At 36.0% G+C, this 22,354-nt stretch overlaps 1 protein-coding gene across 5 annotated transcripts in view; it reads right to left on the reverse strand.

Moving 5' to 3' along the window:
- Window positions 1-16,376, reverse strand: part of LOC131042997 (uncharacterized) — a 64,809-nt gene extending 48,433 nt beyond the window's left edge. For 2 of the 5 annotated variants that reach the window (XM_057976349.2, XM_057976345.2), the window contains exons 1-2: window positions 16,005-16,328; window positions 12,020-12,287 (exon numbers count right to left, since the gene is read on the reverse strand). In XM_057976349.2, coding sequence (XP_057832332.2) covers window positions 12,020-12,179 — 160 coding nt within the window. In that variant the 5' untranslated portion in view covers window positions 12,180-12,287; window positions 16,005-16,328. Of the gene's footprint in view, window positions 1-12,019; window positions 12,288-15,771; window positions 15,851-16,004; window positions 16,329-16,354 lie in introns of those variants that run through there. The other 3 variants (XM_057976346.2, XM_057976347.2, XM_057976348.2) reach the window with 3 other exon arrangements.
- Between the last annotated feature and the right edge of the window lie 5,978 nt (window positions 16,377-22,354).

Genomic DNA, 22,354 nt, shown 5'->3' on the forward strand with positions numbered 1-22,354 from the left:
GATGAATAAGAAGTCATCATTTTGTTCTGAGACTTCATTTAGGTTGGCTTCTCTTTGAGTAGGATCATTCTGACGATTTTTAGCATAGTGACCAAATTTGTCACATCTGAAACATCGAACACGAGAGATATCTCTTGGTTTCTTCCAAGAATGCTAAGAACTAGGTGGTTTGAATTCTCTATTTCTCTTTGGATAATGTTTCTTCCAATTTCCACCTTTCTTGCATTGGGCTGCAAGCATGTGTTGATCATCTACATGAGGACTTTTGGATTGCCCTCTTGTGATAAGGCGTGACTCTTCTTGAATGCAATCATTCTTAAGGCGATCAAGGGTGGGTAACTCAGTTCTACCACTTATGGTTTGAATAAAGGACTCCCATGAGTGTGGTAAACCATTTAGGGCAATCATAACAAGGTCTTTGTCTTCCATGTTATGTCCAATTGTACCTAGCTGATTCTTTAGTTCTGAAATTCTCATAAAATAAGAAATAACAAAATCTTCTTTGCCCTACTGAGATTGTTAATTTCATAGGTACCTTGTAGATGACTGAACATTTCCCTTGCAGTAGTGAATGAGGCAATGGAGGTGACTAGGTGGTCTTTAACTGAATCAATGAGAAGTTTTCTGGCTTTGACAGCATCCCTTTTGAATTGTTTTAGCTTAGCTAGATCTGTAGGTTCAGTTAGCTCTTTCGCTTCTATGAAGTGAAGAAGATCTTCTTCCTCTAGAGCCAACATGATTCGAACCTTCCATGCAGCAAAATTGAGATTTCCATCAAGCCTATCTTCAACTTTCAGCCCCATTGACCTGACCTGTGAATGAGACAACAATCTGAAAATAAAGGAGTACTAAATTCTAAAATCTGAAAGTTGATCTAGCCTATAGCTTTGATACCATGTTGAGTTTTATACCTTCAGATTAATGTAAAACTCAGAAATCAGAATTTAGTTTCTAATTAGTTGTTTGTTGTAGAATTTAGAGATTTCTAGAATTAAGCATAACATAGAAATGAACAAATAAGAACAAAACACAATTACCCTAGGAGAACCTCCTAGGAGGAAAAACCCAGCCAGAAAAGATCCTCAGATCTGATTATGGATTAGATTCAATATTCTGATTACAATACTTATCTCAAGTGCTTGTAGAGGTCTGAGATGTTCACTCTCAGGGCTGATGAAATCTTCAACAAGTCTGCATTTTCACAAGCATTAGATCTGCTCCTTTACTACACCAATCAGCAATCAGATTCATACAATGGATCTGCACTTTTAGTGCATCTTAGGTCTGCACTTATGCTTGAAACTGATCGGTAACCCTAGCGCTTTAATTCAAGAACAGTTTGCACTCCTTTATGATAGTATGTACTTGATATTGGCACCTTAAATGGCAGGTATGATTCGCATAAGTTCCTTCTTCAGCCTTCGCATTAGGCAGATGTATATTTCACATGGAGGATATTTGTTGATTGTGTAGAATGAGATGAAGATGCCCTTTATTTATATGGAGTGCAAAGACTAATTGAGTCGGCCTTTACTTAATTGGTGGCTTTTAATCATTAACATTTCTTTTTACCAAAATGCCTTATTAGAATAGGGTCGGCCCTATTTATGGGAGCACGCTATCTTGAGTGTGGCGTGAAGATTTAGGAAGTGCCATGAGAGAGGGCCCAGCCCTACACGCTGAAGGAGGGGCCAGACCTTTGGGCGGATTACAATGTTGCCTAAGGCAATTGGAATCCGCCATTCCTACCTAATTATAATCAACATAGAGGAAGCCAATTGCGCATTCCAAGTAGTTCTATGAGACAGAACCTAATCAAAGAGAAGCATATTGGAGGACTTGTTGGACACTTGGGTCGAGATAAGACCATTGCTCTTGTTAGCGAGAATTAATACTAACCACAGTTGCAGCAAGATGTGAAGAAGTCTGTACTAAGTTGTAGAGTATGCCAAATAGTCAAAGTAGTGAGTCATAAAATTGGACTATATCAGCCATTACCTATACTAGAGAGACCATGGGAAGATGTCAACATGGATTTTGTTACTTGGTATACTGTTGACGTGTATTTTATACACAATCATACACAGAATAAAATACCTAAAGGCATCTTATCCTCTCTTGAGAAAATAGTCTCTAACTGCTGAAGATTCGCATAAAGGATCAGTTAGGTAGACTCCAAGGTTCTTTGATGTAGGGTCTCTACGTGTGGACAAGCTCCAGTGGTATGATGTGATTTGCTGGAATCACAAGGGGACTTACATTGAACTTCCGATCTGCTTTGCTGGACACAGGCTCTTACTAACTTAGATTAAAAAAAATGGAAAAAGGATAAGGGCGAAGAGAGGATCTAATCCTAATACTAAGAATGTAGGAGCAATGATTGATTTTTGATGAAACTCTAACTAGGTCTTGTTTTGACATCAATGGAACATCTACACAAGGCTAGTGCGATCTTCTAAGGAAGCTTTATGATGTTCAAATCATCACCGCAGGCATAGATACCATCCAAGTTGATGCATATCAATGAAGAGGCGACAAATTGAAATTGAGCTTAAGCTGAATGATTCCAGTCGACTACACAAGGCAAATTTGCAATCAACAAACTGCTAGTAGTATGGATGTACGAATTCCACCATCAATCAATCACATTTCCTCCATTCATCTAATTATCTACCATCTAAGATTGAAGACTTCAACAAGAAACCATGCAAATTGCAAGAAAAACGACATATTTCACCATTACTTCAATGAAAATGGAGTTTGTTTACAATCAATGGCAACAATTTCTTGCCTTGTCCTCCTATTCTACTCTAATTGCTATTCTATCAACTATATTCTAACTCTTCCAACTATTTACAACTCTCTCTAATCATCTAAAAAAATCCTCTTACAAAATGAAATGCCTGGGCTTATATAGTGCCCACAATACAATTTGATGGCTTAGATCAATTCAAGATCAATGGCCAAGATTTTACAATGAAAACCCTAATTAGGGTTTGTTACAACCATTACATAACATTTAATGCTTGACCAATGATAAAATTGTATTGCTTGGACACATGTCCCTTCTAGAAAAATCGACCAATGGATAGCCGGGGTAGGTACATCGAAGTTTGTGCCACCTCCCATGAGTTAAGTACATTGAATCTGGACATGCTGAGATGGACTTCACTGATTGGAGAAATGATGACTAGGACGCCACCTCATTTGACACTTGGAACTTGGTAGATATTCAACTTGATGTTGTTGAGAAGCTTGCTTTAATTAATTCATCTGGAACTATTTTGCTTCTTCAACGAGCCCTTGTTCTAACTCCTTGCGTCCTTGATGTGCAGGATGATGTACCTCGCCTTGGAACGCTAGATTGAAAGAGGTCGCCCTTGTCCTGGCTAAGACCGTCCCGGCGAAGACCGTCCTGGCGAAGACCGTCCTGGATCCGGCTTGATTTTCCTTGAAGAGATCTCCATTTGATGCCTACACAACATTTCAAAATTAGTAACATGATTTTGCAATACATAACATAAATTAGAGAGCAATTTTTTTAGGAAACTTAATGATAAGTCCTTTATTAATCATTTCCTAAAAAAGACTGAGCTAAGGCAAAACAAAATTTCAAAATCCAAAATTAAGGAAATGACGATCAACGTTCAAAATCAAAACAATAAATCCATATCGTCATACCTCTTTGAGAGCTTAACTCTAAAATGCAAAATAAAGGAATTCGCCTAGGCAAAATTTGAAATTCGATAGTCTTGATGTGATCTTCAAAAGAACGTTCCTCTTCTTGGATGATAATTTCGCCCTTCCTTCAAGTCTTGGACGTGATCTCCTCTTCAAGTTAGCAATTTCGCCATCTTTGATATGTCTTTGACGTCCTAGGCAACTTCGCTCAAATAGAAACTTCAAGTTCGCCTCTCCTTTGGATAGTAGTTTCGCACCACCTTTGATTGAATTCGCTCCTCTTCTTGAATGATAATTTCGCCCTTCCTTTGTATGAAATTCGCTCCTCTTTTGCCTTCTCCAAGTTGCATATGAGAGATGATAAATGATGATGTGAAAATGAAATAAACACCTTCCTTTATAGGCGCTCACCTTCATATTGACCTTAGGCCGACTTTTTGCAAAATATAGCAATTAAAACGATTTTTAAATAAATAATAAAGGCCGACCTTGACAAAATAAACCCAAGCGCTCCCTTTTGATTTTTATTAAATTAATAATTAATTATTAAATGCCTTTATTTTTAATTAATAAATTTTGATTTTTTTACAAAGGCAAAAAATAATTAATAAATACATACCATGCGCTATTTAAATGCTTTTAATTAAATATCGATTTTTTCTAGCATTTAAATAAATTTAAAAAATGTGTTTTAAGCACCAAAATGAAAAAGTGAGAAGATACGTACCTCATCGCTCTGGTCCCTTGGAGAGGGACAGGAGCGATTTTGCTCTTATGGGCCTCATTTCACTTCATCACCTTCGAAAATTATATTCAACGGATTCGCAATGCCTCCTTTCATTCAATCATGCCTTGAGATCGGTTGAAATTTGGTGAGAAAATCATCTACAACAAAAATCGCTCTGGTCCCTTCCTGAGGGACAGGAGCGAACTTAAGCATTTTGGTCCTTTGTTGACGTTTGATAATCTTCAATTTGTCTTCAACGGGTTCGATTGACCTCCTTTCTTGCCTTCGAACATAAAATTTGCTTGATCTTTGCCCAGATCGTACCTTATGAAGAACTTCGCTCTGGTCCTTCAGTGAGGGACAGGAGCGAATTTGACCCTCTAGGCAAAACTTCATCATTTCATTGTTTTTTGATCAAGTCTGGATGTTCTATCATGCTCATTTCGTCCTTCACCATGCCTTTGATGTCTCGATTCGTCCAAACAAGGTCAGGAATGGCTCAACTAAGCATTTTCGCTCTGGTCCCTTGGTGAGGGACACGAGCGATTCGCCTTGGTCCCTTGGAGAGGGACAGGAGCGCATTTCGCTCTGGACCCTTGGCGAAGGATACGAGCGAAATTTGACTTTTCGCACTCTCGATCAGGACAATTTTAATGGAATATAACATTTAAGTATAAGTGACATTTCCTTCTATGTTTCTTCTTTCTTATACTTTAAGTTATATTCCATATATACTTTCAGGATGTTTGAGAGTGGTTTCAAACCTCCAGGAGTTATATTGCAAAATCTAGTTTTTGGAGGTTTTTCAGTTTCCAGACTTAGTCAAATTTCAGGATCAGGACATTCCAAACTTAGCCAAATTTCAGGATCAGGACCTCACTCAAGCCGGACTTGCTACCCTGTTGATCTCCCCGACAGCACTTCAAGTTATATTCATTTGATAAAATGTACCTCTTTGGACCTTTTCACATCGTCAAGACGTTAAAATCTTGCAAGGACAAAGCAAAATTGGATTTGTAGCTCCGGTCCTTCACTGAGGGACAGGAGCGATTTAGGCAATTAGCACTGTTATGGACGTCCCAAAAATCTTCAATTTATATTCAACGCATTTATCTCATGTTTTTCCTTGTTTTTGAACGTAAACTTGCCTTGACCTTTGTCTGGATTTTGCATAATGAAGGAAATCGCTCTGGTCCCTGGGAGAGGGACGAGAGCTACAAGGTACCTCGCCCTGGTCCCTTGGAGAGGGACAGGAGCGATTTGGTCAATATAGGTCATTCTCCTTCGTTTTTGCATATCAAATTATATTCATTTGGCAAAGTATCTTCCTTCGGATGTCCTCAAATCATTAAACTTTCAAAATCTTGCAAGGACAAGACGAAATTTGAATTGTAGCTCCGGTCCTTCACTGAGGGACAGGAGCGATTTTCCTCCTGGAGGCATTTTTGTGCTCATGAAAATCTTCAATTTATATTCAATGGAAAGATCTCGCCTTTCTCCATCACTTCAAACGTAAAATTTGTCTGGACTCTGCAAGAATGATGAGATATTTGAGATTGAGCTCCTGTCCTTCACTGAGGGACAGGAGCGATTTTGCTCCTACAGGCCAAAATATCATGATTTTACACATTTTATCACTTCACAAGGCGAAAACAAATCATTTGAAATGCCTAGGATCAAAATTCAAAAAAGTCAAAATTTGGTCAAAAATATTCAATTGGACAAAAATTCACATTTCATCTTCAACACTTAGACAAATTTAAGCTCTGCATCAACATTCCAATTGAAAATTAGACCATTCTGGCGAATTCATTGCATTCAAAATTTGCATTCTAGAAAAGGAAATTCAAAAAGCTCCCAAAACTGACTGGATTTTAGTCCGAAAAGACGGTAATTAAAACCCTAAGGCTTGACCCTAAATCCAGACAACTAATAAACTAACCAAACCCTAAAAAAGCAAAGCGAAAACGAACAAAACGAGCAAAAGAAACATGGGTCCCCATTTGCAATGGGGCGATGTGTGAAAACGTCACAACATATACCAAGGATGCAAAGAGGACATGACCTGATATTTGTGGTAGTTAACAAATTTTATTAGATGACACATTTTATACTGTGTCAAAAGACTAATGATGCAATTCACATTACGAAGTTGTTTTTCAAAGAGGTGGTGATACTATATGGTCTATGAAAGAGTATAGTTTCAGCCAGAGATAACAAATTTGTTGGGTATTTCTGGAGGACCTTATGGAAGAAATTGAAGATTGATTTGAAGATCAATTTTGCACACCATTCATAGCATGCTCGACAAATAGAGGTGGTGAATAAGGGTTTGGGCAACCTGTTCAGATGCTTAAAAGGAGATAAGCCCAAGGGATGGGATTTGATTTTACCACAAGAAAAAAATGCTTACAACAATTCTGTCAACAGGAGTACTAATAAATTCCTATTCCAGGTTGTCTATGGGAGTAATCTAAGAAATGCTTCTAAGTTGAGGAAGATAGACAAGGGAGAAAAAAAAAATGTTGATGCCAAGGACTTTACAAAGCACTTGAAGAACTTGCACGAAGAGGTAAGGAATCATAATAATAAGATGAATGCTCAATGCAAGGCAAAAGCAAACTAGAAGCAAAGGTTTAAAGAATTCAAGGTTGTGAGATGAAGTTATGGTTCACCTAGGAAAAGAAAGATTTCTTGTTGGAACATATAACAAGTTGAAAATGAATAAGTTTGAACCATGCAAGATTTTAATGACATGATTTAGGAAATGCTTCGACCAACAGAAGAATTGTGAAAAATACTATCAACTACTCCAAAGAAGAAATAGAAGAAATCTTGGATAGCCATGTGGGCAGAACTACAAGAAACATGCAGTATAAAGAATATCTAGTTGAGTGTAAGATAAGGCCTGTTGAAGATTCATTGTAGTTGTCTAAGGTAGAGGTTGACCATCTTGGTTTTCCTCAAACACGAGAAATGTGACAAGGTCACTTATCAGATTACCCTGAGTGTTTAATGCAAGTGCATCCAGGGTGTAAGGGCAATCATGAATCCCCAAAAGAATGCTTTATTTTGATTTCTATAATGCTTTACTTTGATTTCTATAAGGTTTGTCAAATACCCATGAAGCTTGTTTCCATTAAAAAGTCCTGAAGAGCGATTTAGAACTTTAAAAATTTTCAAAACAGCTAAATTTAGCAAGGCCTCTATTTTTAGTAAGTTTTCATATGAGCACATAGGGGCTTGGAACTTCCCCAAAGATTTGGAATTGACTTTTGTACATTATGGATGAGTTTCGAGTCAAGATCAAGTCTTGGTGGGAAGATAATAAAGATTTAAGTTTTAAAATTTCCCAAAAGATTCTTTAAAATGGGATTTTAAGGCTTCAAACGAAATTTTGAGGCCCAAAAAATAAGGGAAAATGAATAAATTATTTTATTTGGCATGTAGAGCACTTTGAGATCTTTAGTTTAAAAAAAAGAGCTTAATCGAGTGACCGAATCAAATGTTATGGCTCTAGGAAATTAGACTATTTTTGGGCATGCGTTATACATTTCAAAATTTAGCTTGAAGGTGCCAAGGAGCTATATGACCATTTTGAGAGAATTTTTGAGTAGTAGAGGAGGAGAAGGTGGTCAATCATGCAAAAGGAGGAAAAGTAGAATTTGAAGACAGATTTGGAGAGGCAGAAGGCAGAAGGCTCCAAAAACTAGCGAAAAGAAACTGTAATGTGTTGCAGCCTATGAGGATTCATCCTCTATTTTATCATATCATTTCTAAAACATAATTTTTGTTTATTTCAATGAAATAATATTCATATTCCTATGAGAAATTTGTGTTTTGTGTGTTGTGCAATTTGCCCCTCCATCAAAAGGTTAAGGACACTAAACGTGAAATGTGAATATTTGTATTTGTAAATATTAATGGTCCTATGGTAATACAATCAATCAACCTTATGAACTTGGAAATGCTTTGCAATACAAATGTGAACCCCAAAAGCAAGATAATAGAAAAACAAACAACCATGATGAATGTTCCTTGTCTTTTATGTTAGAATTCGTAAAATGCGAATCCCACAAGCCTAGTGATCTTCTGCAAGAATACATGTCACACAATAGGAGAGAATTGAACAACAAATAGAATTGAAGACAATTAACAATAATTGAATGTATTTCTTTGAAATTGCTTAATTGCAATGAAGGATGTGAAATCCTTATAAAGAAATCTAACTCTAAAGATAAAAACCCTAAATGGTGAAGTCTACAAGATAGACTAAGAGTTAAAATAGAATGCATGAATCAGTCATGTATGCACAAAAAGCATAATAGACTAATTAATGCATGAAACTCTCAAAAAACTAAACATAGTTTGTTTTTTCCTAGTTTGCATTATGCATGGAGATAAATATTAATTAATTAATTAACTAAATAATAAATTATTTAGTGAATTAATGCAATTAAGTGAATAATTAATGTATGAATTATTTACTCCAACACCTCCCTTGAATGCACAACTGGGAGAGAGGCAAAGATATAGGAAAAAACATGCAAAGATGAATGCATGATGGGTCCCGGCCTAAAGCCTAATGAGGTACCCATGAACAAACATGCAAGTTTCTCAGAAACGGAGCAAAGGAGAAAACCCAGTGGGAACAAAACTCCTCTCCAAAAGAGAAACAAAAAAGAAAGTACAAAATCAATGTCTCGAGAGACTCTCTCAAGAACATATGTACTACTAACCCCCCCATGAGAGAGGATCGAAGCTCCAAAGCCCCCCAGAATAATAGAACCCCTGTGCCGATGATCAAACCAATGTGGCTCCAATGTGGAGGAAACAAAGTCAATGGGCAAAGAAGAGGAAAAACCTGTATGTAAGGCAAAACTGGAAGGCCTGGATGTTGATCAAAGGAGAACGCATGATGATCCTATAAAGGAAGCTCCAATGATGGTGGGATAACAGATGTGCTGAATCTATCATCTGAGAGGGAATGAACATCCTCTGATATGTCCTCAACAACTGCAGTAGTGGGAGCAATGCATGGAGCTACAATGTCTGGCGGTGTTGAAGAGGAATCCTGTTGAACATATGCAAACTCAACAGAAGGTGGAGGTGTAGAAGTCACAACACTGGTCTCAAGAACAACACATAAGTTCAAGTGACCTGACTTCACCTCAACATGCTCTCTTGAGAAAAGAGAGGAATTCTCAGACAATGGAGAAGATGGACCAAAATGAGAAAAGGAGTACAATCAAGAAGAATGATCAACTATCCTTGTAGCAACAATGTCTCCAGTCGTGCTATCTTTGATGTGCACTGAATCTCGTGTGAACTCAACTGTCTTCCTTGTCCCACTGTGAGCAATCTGATAAATAGAGAAAGGTTAGAAGACAAAGATGGTACACAAAGTACATCATTGAAAGTACCGTCATCAATGTCGATAGAACCCTTCCCACATACTGTCATAACATTGTTGTTGCCCATCAAGATGTGTGGTGTAGGAGAAGCCTGAAAAGATGAGAAAATATCTTGAGAAGATGTCATATGGTGTGAAGCACCTGAATCCAGTAGCCATCGAGAAGAGGGTGAACAAGTGGTTGCACATAATGCATGACCCTTTCCATTGGACTGTCCATCTGTTTGGAATGAAGGAGAAGAAGAAGACCTATCAGAAGAAGAAGAAGGAATATTGCTCTTTGCAAGAAGAGCAGTCAAATCTGAAATCTGTTTCTCATATCCATCAAACTTCTTCTGATGACAATATGTCTCATTATGCCCTTCCTTTTTACAATAAGCACAAATAGGTCTTTCTCTCTTTGATGATTCTCCCTTAGGAGAAGGTGAACCAAAGGTGTTCTGTGAAGTGAAATCACAAAAGCAAGAGAAAAGAAAACCAAACAACCATGATGAATGTTCCTCATCCTTGAAAAAAATTCAACAAATCCCATCTTTCATATATTTCTCCTCAATTATTTGTCACAATAGAAATAGAAATGATCTATTCAATGATTAATTGGCCAAGCAAGATACAAAGTTTTCAAATCTCTGTTTAAATGAGGGGATTTCCATTGGACTATAAGACCAAACAAAAGAGAAGGATGTCCATCTCATAGTTTTAAAACTCGTGGACTCGCAAGTCCATTGGCGAGCCGAGTCGACTCGCCAAGGACTTGCGAGCCGAGTCATCCCAAGGACTCACGAGTCTTTCACTTGGACTCGCGCGAATCTTTCACCTGGACTCGCGCGAGTCTTTCGCTTGGATTCGGGCGTCGACTCGCCAAGGACTTGCGAGCCGAGTCATCCCAAGGACTCACGAGTCTTTCACTTGGACTCGCGCGAATCTTTCACCTGGACTCGCGCGAGTCTTTCGCTTGGATTCGGGCGTCCCAGAAAACACGCCCAGCAAGCTATTAAAGTGTTTTTTTTTTACTTCTTTCATTCATTTGGCATTGTTTTTTGGTGAAAATAGGTTTGTAGGGTTTCAAGTCAGTCTCATTCTCTTCATCAGAATATATACATGAAATATAACATTTAAGTTCTTATACTTTAAGTTATATTTCATGTATATATTGGCAAGATGTTTGAGAGTGGTTTCAGATCTCTAGAAGTTATAATGCAAATCCTAGGTTTTAGAAGATCTTTTAAACTTTCAGACTTAGTCAAATTTCAGTAATCAGTAGGCTCCTATTCGCATTCTCTCGCTCTCTCTATCTCACTCACTTTATCTGCCCCGAATTTTAGACCTATCTATCTCCCTATCACTCTTCCTTTATCCCCTCTCTCTACCACTCTCTATCTCAATCTCTCCTCTCTCCCCCAAGATCTAGACCTATCATTATATGTAATTTTGTAAACATTTATAAAATTATGCTGCTATTATACATTTTAAAGTTTGAAACTATGAGTATGAATGATGAAATTTCAAATATAAAGTGTTTGGACTTTGGAGATCATATGACATGTGTAATGTTTCAATTATAGCTCTTATGTTCTCTAAATGCATTAATTTCTTTATGTTTTTTTGTAAAACTACGGTTTGTTTGTTTTTTGTTGAGTCTTTCGCGAGTCTTTCACAAGTCCGAGTCCGAGTCCAATTTTTTGGTTTGCCGAGTCCGTGGCGAGTCCGAGTTTTAAAACTTTGGTCCATCTATAGGCAACTAATTGTTAAATATTAAATTTATGGAACCTTATAAGCCTTTTCAAAATTGAAACCCAGTAAAAATTAGCGAACAGAAAACATCACCCATTGTCCTTCATTTATCATAAGGAAAAAAATTGATAATCACAATTAGCAATGAATGCAAACGGATTATTGAAATTCTCGTAACACAGAATGCCTGGTTATGTCTAAAATTTTAAAAAACAATATGCACACATGAGAACCATGATGCCATTAAACACCCTTGCAACAACTAAAATTCAGCCCTGCCTTCATGTTACCATGCAAACCTGTGTAGGTAGGTTGCCAGTAAACCATGTCACATATAATATTTTGGCACTAAACTTAGTTTTACAGTACACAGATACACCCTTATCTGACCCTGAGCAAACAACCTAAATAAATACAAACAAATGCTAAATGATTTGTATCTGAAATAGAAGTGGTGATTTTACCTCTACTCTTTGCACCTGAAATGGGAGTAACAGATGTCCCACAACTCTTTCCACCTGAAACAGGAGTAACACTTTTCCCTCGATTCCTTTTACGTTTTGAAAGGTGAATTTTTGCACATGTTTTGGGCTTCTTGCTCCAAGTTGAAACGCAACATCCCATCTTCTGCAATATTTCCTTCTTTATCTTTTGGTAATTGTTTCATTATATAGTAGAACCAATTCCTTCCTTCCAAGAATCCATGTCATACTTCTTCAAAAGCTTCAGTATCTGCATTCCAGTATAATTAAAATTCATTCAATTAGAACTTGTTCATTTGGTTCAGATTTAGGTCAAAACTGACATCACTATTTAATTGCTAGTAGAGTTCAAATGCAATTAAATAACTTAAAACATTACTTAACTTCAAGCAAATAAAGAAAAGGTGCATATAAGATGCTTATAATATTTTTACTTGAAATAAACTTTAATTGGTGGTCAAATTTCAGCAAATTCTGAAGGATTTATTTCATATGATCATAAATATTTTCACTTTATAACTTCTTCAGAAGTCACCTCCTTTATCAAGGCCTACATGTACATGTAAACTCTACATAACAGGAAGATAGTCCATGAGATTACAATAATTAGACCATTGGCTACTTGTATTTACTTATAGATTTCAGATTTATACAGGTACACATAATATAATTTATCTGGATACAAAGAGATACTAGAATTTGTGTTTCCATAGGATCCCACTACTTAGACAGTTGAACAAATTGTATCTAGGTAGTGATCATATTAACCAGAAATCTTAGTAAAAAACTCGATGCCTCGATTACGTGATGCACTTCTGTTGAGGTAACATGACTTCACCTATGTCTTGGCTAGATAATCATCAGTACATACAATGCAATCACAATATGTTTCGAACTACATTGACAATTGAATTATCCATTTTGCTTCCACCACATTATTAATGTTACTGGTTTCTTAATTGCTTCAGATTTGGCGTCGATTAACTGAAACTCAAAATTGAGTTTAGTTTATAAATCATCTCAAGGTTCTAAACTGTAAATCTTTAAGTTTTTCGAATTGGAACAACTATATTAAGTTAACCCAGGCACACTGTCATGCACACTCGATTAGAGATAAGCTAAGGTCATCCAAGTCCTTTCACTGGTAACAATGGGTGTGCAAGCAACAGAAAATGGGTGCAAGGAAGGAGAAAAATTAGTTGGTAGGGAGAAGATGTAGGAAGGCATGATTGGCAAGGATTGTGATTAAGGATAGGTTGCAATGGTATTGTGACTGAAACTGCAAATTGAAATAAACTGTTGCTGCAAAAGACACCCCAGCTACAACACTATCTTTTAATGCAGAAAGCCATCTTTAAAAGAGCTGTTGAATAGCTAAATATGGAAAACCTTAAACATAAACAAGTTTTACTGAACATGGAAATAGAGAAATAAAAAGTAAAATTGCCAAAAGCCAAATCGCTACCTCTAAAGGGGAATATACCAAACAACCTTACAAATCTAGCTTCACACTAAATAACCAGAGTAGAAAAGGAACCCATGTAATGGAAAGATATTAATGCTTATTTGATTTATGTGATAAATCATAAAGGTTACATATAATAGAGTAATCAACTATTGTTAAGGATTGGGTGCTTAATAAACCAACCTCTTACTTTACATTGTACTTCCAACGTTCCCATGAGCCAATTTTGGCTTTCCATGGACATTTACTATATTTACTAACCAACACCCCACAATATATAAGCATCGTACAAGTGCACATTTGATATAAATCGATTTCGATTTAGTTTTTCTTCTTCCCTTCAGTTCTTTCATGTAGCATGAATACCTACATTGATATAAAAGTGTAAAGATCCTAAGCAATAGGCAAAAGATGTGGGCACCTTCACAGGCACTAGATCAGGTATCAAGACCAAAATCAGAATATTAGGACCAAGATAAAGAAAATTAAGAAAGTGACTTAGAAAAGGCATTCTTGTTAATGGAAAAGTTTTAAAATCAAATGCATAAATCAAAAGTAAAAGCTATAGGAGTAGTTTAATGGTGCACATTACACAACAAAGTTTTATTTTTGCAAAGCGTCAAGTATATCCTAAAACTTAAGATCCAAAATTTGTGTTTCTTAAATTTCTTTTCTTGAACCTATTTTAGTATTTACAAAAATCAAAAATAGTGAATTTATACCTACTACTAGGACTATAGACACAACAATACTCTCTTTTTGAATTTTCCCTAACTTGCAATATTGGAACTTCTATGGTTCAAAACAGTACACATTGACCTCTCTCATCCCCTTTATTTTGCTCAAAGTCTTCTTGATTCTCAATTGGGACTTCACTCCTTTCCTGTCTAGCAAAAAATTCTTCTTGAATGTCTTAAATCTTACCAAGTCAAAATGTCTCTACTCTCCAGGTTCGACCACCAACTAAAAGTTTACTCATTAAGAGAACACGATAGAGCAACTTTTATTTTTTGCCTAAGAATAAATAATAACTTCAAAAGATCACATATTCAGGGTCATACCCTGACTAATGAAAAAAATTATTATGACCACTTTCTAGTATTGGTATCGAGATTTCCTTCAAATTGCACAGTTGCAAACTCAATCTATGGCCTTAGTAGAGAGGAGATTGCATGACAAGGCAGTGCTCCGGTTCAAGTGGCATGCGTCCTAGGGCAGCTAGGGATAGGGATCATTAGAGCGCAGTACAAGATTGTGGCCTTGTTTAGTGTATCCAGAAGTAATAATATAACCAACCAAGATAGTTTCAATTTTAGCAAGGTTCCTGTTGGTTGATCTGTCCTCGTCAGTCAACAAGAAGCCCAGTCATCATGCATTGCATTTCCCAGTAACAGGAATTATTGTATCATTTAACCATTAATAATAACTTACTTTTATTCATCCAAAAGAAATTACAGTCAAGGAAACTTCAACCTGACGCCTAAACCTAGTTTCGTCCATTCAGAATATCATACTTAACAGGCATTTAATCAGAGGAGATTGTAAGTTACGGACTGAAACATGCACTTAGTTTCATTACATTACACAGTAAATATATGAAGTCCCCTTCCATATCACCTCCATCTGGTTTATCTGTTAGTGTAAAAGACAATGTCTACACACGTAAGGTGAGGTCACGAGGTTGAAACTTAAGAAGGTAGGGTGGAAGTGTTGCCGTGTGCTGGGGTAGTCTGATATTCATATATATGCTCGTAGATCTAAAAATTGTATATACTGTGTGATATAAAATACCGAAAAATGGCTTTTGCCTTGAATATGCAATAAACACATTCGAGACGTTCAGGTTATTCAAGACAATTCCAGACTTAACCAAAAAATATTGAATTTTCAAGAAAAATGAACTTATGCGCATTCATTGCTTTCAGATTCTGATTCAAGCTCGTCTGATCTTTATATTTAATATGTCATTTGGCTTGAAAGCACGGCCAGTTCACAAAGATTTAAAAGCAGAAGTTACTTCACAGAAAGAACTTTATGATTCTCCTCCGATCGAAACCAAAAGCAAAAGCGAGCCCGCTCAAAACCATTGCCCTAAAAGAGAACTAAAATCCAGAAATTAGCATTGCAAATGAAATTACGTATCCCTCTACGTGCACAACTTTCAGATCCCCATTTGCTTTCTCCAATTTATTTTATCCAATAATAAAAGGCAAAGCAAACGATCGGCAATTTTACGAAAAACGGAAAGGGATTCAAACTTCCAACTTACTCCCTGTTGTTAATTTTCTAAAAGAGAAACTGCAAAGCGTCCAAGCCAGAGCCAATTCGAACAAGCTCACAAAAAATAACTGCAAATGAAGCAAATAATATATGATACTTCAAAGTCACGGAATCTTTTAGAAGATTCGAATTATCCATCTATAATCTCCATTTTGCCCTAATTTGCAGAAACTCTGCCAAACTTTCTTGATTTCGCATTGACGATGTAAAGAAGGATAATACCTTTGCCTCTTTCTCGCATAAATTGGCGATTCCACTGCTATATGACGCGGGAAAATGCACAAAGATCCCGGAAAACGTGAAAAGTGAGGCAACAAAATTCAGAAAATTCATAAGAATTTTCCTCCTCACTCTTAAAATTCAGACATCGAAATTCCACCGCATTACCTGAATTATATATTGTCTAAAGCCTTCACAGTTCAATTTTACGTGTTATATACAATCAATTTCAGTGACCGAGTGACGACAATTCCAATACAATAAGCAACCAAAACAGTCACAATAACTTAAGCCCGCATTTGAAGGATTCTCTCGTTTTCCCACAACCAGGTGGGAAGAAAGAAAATGCCTACCTGCCCAACGGGCCCCGGCGCAACCGGTCATCCGTCATTTTCCCGACGCCGGACGAGATCTTTCACGGCGGCCGACAGATCGTCTTTCTATTCCGAGAACTTACACATTTACGCGTCATACGCAAATCTCCGACGTGGCAATAAAAAATTTGGTTATTGCATAGTCTGCACCAATAAAAATTAAACAAGTACACAAGTAATGACACGTCTCTTTGCCACGTGTACATTTCATGCAGAAAATCTGAGAGTTCTGATCGGGTATAAAAATTTCACACGCGGATTCGACGGGCTCTAGCTCCAATTTTTATTCCTGTCAAAATACCGTACTGGACGGTGTACGCGCATTCCAAGCTCTCTGGAGTGAATCTGCACCTTACAATTTCGAGAAGCTGCGCCATTGTAGACTAAAAGAAATTTCCCCTCCGTGCGATTAGGTCATCTAATTGCCTTAAAAAAAGGAAGCTGACAGAGACCCAGAAAGTTGGTGTACCGAACGGCGTAGATTTATTGCAGGAAACTTCGAATAGCTCTGTACCGTCGATGCACTGAACAAATTTAATGCACTGAAAATAGAGCCGCTTACAGCATCATCAATAATGGTGCCTGAGAAGCATATGAATGCGCAGAGCATTTTAAACTCAGTCAACTCATCATAATAACCACTGACAAGTGTGACGTAAGATACTATTTACTGATGCGACTTTTTTCAATATCCATGACCTACTTCATTAGAGTTTTCATATCCATTTCCTCCTGCATTGCCGTGGAAGCTCATGAACCGCTTCCCAAGGTTTGAATACTTGTCTCAATCAGGAATATAATGAGTTTTTTAGCATCATCAGTGGTGCTTGCCATGATTTACAGTAAAATCGTCCCTATCGGAGCAAAATTTCCCACTTTAAAAAAAGACTTTTGAGGTCGGTGAATTCCTGCGATTGACAAGTTCATTCATGGATGACTCGTGTTTTGGGTAGATATTAAAAAAAGATATTTTCGTTTGACAAATCAAACCCGTGACTGTAATTTATAATCAAGAAAAATTAAGTTATGGTAAATGTGATCGCTACTACACTAAAAGATTATAATAAATATAATGAGACGGACAATTTCTTATTGCAACTTTGTATATGAAAGTTGCAATAAAATATATAAATATAAAACAAATATAATATATAATACAGAGATTATCTTTTATATATCATATATAATTAATTATATATTTTAAGTAATCTGAAAGGTATGATAAAATATATATTTTGTAAAAGGTTTTATATCATTTACAAAAAGTTATTGATATGGAAGTGATATCTTTTATATTTAACTATTGTATACTTTAAACAATTAAAAAAGTATAATAAATTATAGATTTTGTGGAAGATTTTATAGTATTTAGTTATTTGATATAGAAGTGGAAATCTATTAGCAAGACTTGATCCTTAGTGGGCTCTTTCATAAAAGTTCAACTTTGCCAACTAACCAAAGGCCCATACAATACTAGTATGTATTTTAAAACTAGCATACCTATATTTTCAAAAATCTATATAAAATACATTATCTAGTTAAAATGTAACCCTAATCCTAAAAATATATGTTTTGTACCCTAATTGAATGGTAACATTAATTGTAATTATATCTAAAACCTAACTTGATTCTAATTTTAACAAGACTTGATCCTTAGTGGGTTCATTCATAACCATTCAACTTCACCAGCAGAACAAGGGCCCATAGACTATTAGTATGTATTTTGAAATAATAGAGAATAAAATTATTCATACTATATTACAATAAATAGATATTATTATTTTAAAATTAAATTATTTGATAATTTTAGTATTTGTTACTCTATAATGAAATATCTAATTTAATTTTGATACCTATCACTAAACAAAAGTAACCTTAATAATATTAAAGAATCGATTTAATTTGAAAGTTAGGTATATATTTTTTGGTTTTATTTGATTTTAAATGTGACTGTATATATTTTTAAGTTTTAATAAAGTTGGGTGGAATCAATTGTTTGTCAAAGCCATAGTTACATAAAATTTATGGAGTGACTCTAGTACAAGAACCATACATCACATGTATATGATAACTTTTGGTGAACTTTTGATGGCCTATAGTGAGGAATGGTTGTTTTCTTTAAGTATTTTGTGAAATGAAGGAATGAATTTGATATCATGTGTTCCCTTTCTTATTATGGAATGGATTTTGAGTAGTTTATAAAATTGCAATATAGTAAAAGACGTGTTCTCTTAGGAAGCTATAAAGAAAAAGAGATCAAATGACTTCCTTCATGATCTTGAACAGTTACTCTTGTAGCCACATGAAATCATCATGTACTCTGCTTAGTATAAACTTAACCCATTGGGGTTTGAACACACGGGGACAGACTAGGGCTTCAGTTAATCCCTTGATTCTGATATGTTCAAATTTACTATCCAGTTTGCCGTCAATGCACAGTTCATCATATGTGTTACTAATCTCTACATGACCGAGTTCCTCAACACGGCACTTGGTAAAGAATCTGACATCTTCTACCAATAAGACTCGATCCGGGATGAGTGAAAATGTCATTTTATCATCCGGTTCTGAGGCGACTTTAGGAATTAGGGAATACTTCAGAGATGGCTTCTCCACATTTTGGACAACTATAGGGTCTTGGATCTTGGGCGCCATGGTAGATCTCGAGTAAAAATTCGACAGGTTATCCTTAGGGTTTACAAGTAGCTTACTCTTCACACTCGATAGACACTAGCAATTTGACTAGATTAGAGACCAGCTAAACAGTGTGAATAGATTGATATAATACCTTGAAAATTCACTCTAAATGAAATTTGGTCGCTTTGATTCGCTCTACTCTGCTTCTCGAAAACTTGGGTGAATGAAAATGACCACAAAAATACTTTTAAGTACTCAAAAATACCTTATCGGGCTCCGTGCAGGTTAGGTCATGGTATTAAATGCACTCGGTTCACCTTTTACCGATTTACTTCATTTTGTGTTTGCACTGAGTATTCAACTTTTCTTTGATAGCCGACTTGACAGGTTTCCTGTATAGTATACTAACTGACTAATTGTATCTTAACTATGCAGATTTTGAACTCTTATTCATAATAAAATAGGAGCTGTTATGATTTATCTTTTAAAGAATGCAGTCCCTTCATACCTTTTCTTGGCTAATTTGAAATAGGTGCACCTAACTCGGTAGGTAAGGTGCTTTCTTCATCAGACATAATTTCTTTCTTTTTCCAAATCATCTTGAATTTTTCTTTTATCCCCTCAATGTCTCTTCTCGGTTGATCTCTACAATGTCCAGCTAAATGTCCAGTTTTGTGACAATGAAAACATGCCATGCCGGGATTTCTCCATGATCTCCGGTTGTTCATTCCAAACTTTATAAAACAGTTGGCACTTATATGTCCATATCTTCCACAACATTCGCACCATATCCTCGTATTGTAATCCCATGGTACTGCTGCATATTGTCGATGAGAATCTGTGTAAATTCGGTAACCTCCAGTGTTTGCTCGGTGTGGATACTTCATGTTGTTCTTTTGCTTAAACCAGCATCTCTCGATACTATGTCCATATCTATTGCAGTTTTTACAAAACCCTTTGAATTTTGCCTTCTGATGGTTGTTAACAGACTTTGTTCTACATTGATTAGGTATGTGACCATATTTATTGCAATTATAACAATATCCATTGGACTTAGAGATATTCGGTTGCTTACCTTTTCTGATCTGGCATATGTTGGCAGTATGACCTTGATTTCCACAGTAGTAGCAAATAGGCTTCTTCCTTTTGATGTTATTTCTTTTTTCAGCTTGTTTCGATGATTCTCCTTTCTCGGTAGTATTATTTCCTTTATAACCGAGTCCTCCATCTTTGTAGAGTCTACTTGTATTCAGTTGCTCATCCAACATCTTTGATGCTTCATAACTCCTCTCCAATGATTCTTTGGATTTCTTCTATGTTTCAAGTTCATCAGTCAACCTTGATACTTCAAGTTTCAATGATTGATTTTCATCATTCTTCAGAATTGCTTCATGATGTGCATAACCTAGTTGATGTGTCATATTTTGTTGAATACCAATTAACCTTATGATTTCATCATCCTTACCAGATACTAGTGCTTCAAGTTGTTGTTTCTCTCTTTGTAGATCTCTTGCTTTATCCTCTATTCTCCTTAATGCATCTAGATTTTCAGTCATTTGTGTACTGAAATGTTCATGTTCTCTTTTCATTGCTTTTAGTTGATCAGCCAATGCTTTGTTCTTTTCTTTCAACATTCCAATCATTTCTTCAGTTTCTTCAGATATACTGTTCTCAGATGATGTCTCGATTTGTTCCACTAGCTCTTGAGAATCCTGCAAGTCATCAGATAATTTTCTCCTTACTTTCAGAGATTTTTGTATTTGCCTCTACATGTCTGCAATCACTTGATTTGCATTATCCAGCTCTTCTTGAAGATGCACAATCCTCCGAGATTGTTTGTAGCCTTCCATTGCTAAGATCTTTCTCTTTAGGTGGTTAAACCCTTTTCCAAGATTCAAGCTCTGATACCAATTGTTAGGCCCAATATAGAAAGCTAATGTACTGAGAGGGGAGGGGTGAATCAGTACTCCAAAAAATTTCTTTTGTAATAACCTTACTGTTATGCATAAACAGAATAGTGTAGTAATATAAAACAAAACTATAATCAACAGATAACATTCATACATGATTCACTCCATAACACATATATTTTGGTCACGCATAAACTCTTAGTTAGAGAGAAAAATTGCGGTGGGGATGGCACCCACAACTTCACTACTGTAATAATAAAGAATGCTCGGTTAGAGCTACATTTAGCTATTTCTGATAGCTTACCCTGTTAGGAGTATTAAGATCAGTTAGATCTACCTTACGAAAGGATTTATACAACACTATATAAGTGTAGCACCTGGTTAAAGGATTTACAATTTATAGACTTGGTTAGAGTCTTTTACCCTGTTAAAGGTTTCTCTTACAACTTCAAAATATTACAATATAATCATTACAAATATTTGCAACTTTGCATCTGAAATGCTAAAGCAGATTCTATGTGCTCTGAATAAGATTACCTAGCTTGTAGCATACCTCAGTAACCCATAATGAAACTCGATAAATCCTTCTGTTTACTCTATTCTTCGACTGTTCACTGATAACCTTCTCGGTGACCTCTCTGTGTCTCTGTAACAGTCTTCCTTCATGCACACACACTGTTATCTCATTGCATCTCTTATCACATCATATCATGCCATATATCTAACCCTAGAATCATGTTGTATATATAGATCTCTTACAGCAGTGATCTGATTTATTGCTTTGATCTTACAAAAAGATTCTTCAATTAAACAAAATATCTCATAGGTTAGATTGATCTTGTAATCATACACAATCTCCTAGTGCAATTTCCAACACAAAAACGGTTAGATGTGCCTCGATCTTGTAACACATTTTCATGTGCATGTCCAGGTTCAATGTATCGAGTAAGACGTTTTACTCGGTGAATATCAACTTGGTGAGTTAATTATGCCACTTGGTAGCCATGAACCTTTACTCAATAAACAGCTTGGTGAATACTGTGTTCTGTGACTGCTTTCTTCAGTAACCGACTAGACTGTCCATACCGACTTCTCTGTGTGTACCGACTGCATGATTCGGTAATACTAACCGACTAGAATATAGTATGACTTTGGATATGAAACTATGACAATTTGATAAGTAGTAACATATATATGTGTGTGTATATGTGTGTGTGTGTGTGTGTGTGTGTGTATGTGTGTGTGTGTGTGTGTATGTGTGTGTGTGTGTGTGTATGTGTGTGTGTGTGTGTGTGTGTATATATATATATATATATATATATATATATATGTATATATATATATATGTATATATATATGTGTATATATATATGTATATATATATATGTGTATATATATATATATGTGTGTGTGTGTGTGTGTGTGTGTATGT

This window comes from Cryptomeria japonica, chromosome 6, assembly GCF_030272615.1.
Source record: "Cryptomeria japonica chromosome 6, Sugi_1.0, whole genome shotgun sequence".
Taxonomy (NCBI): domain Eukaryota; kingdom Viridiplantae; phylum Streptophyta; class Pinopsida; order Cupressales; family Cupressaceae; genus Cryptomeria; species Cryptomeria japonica.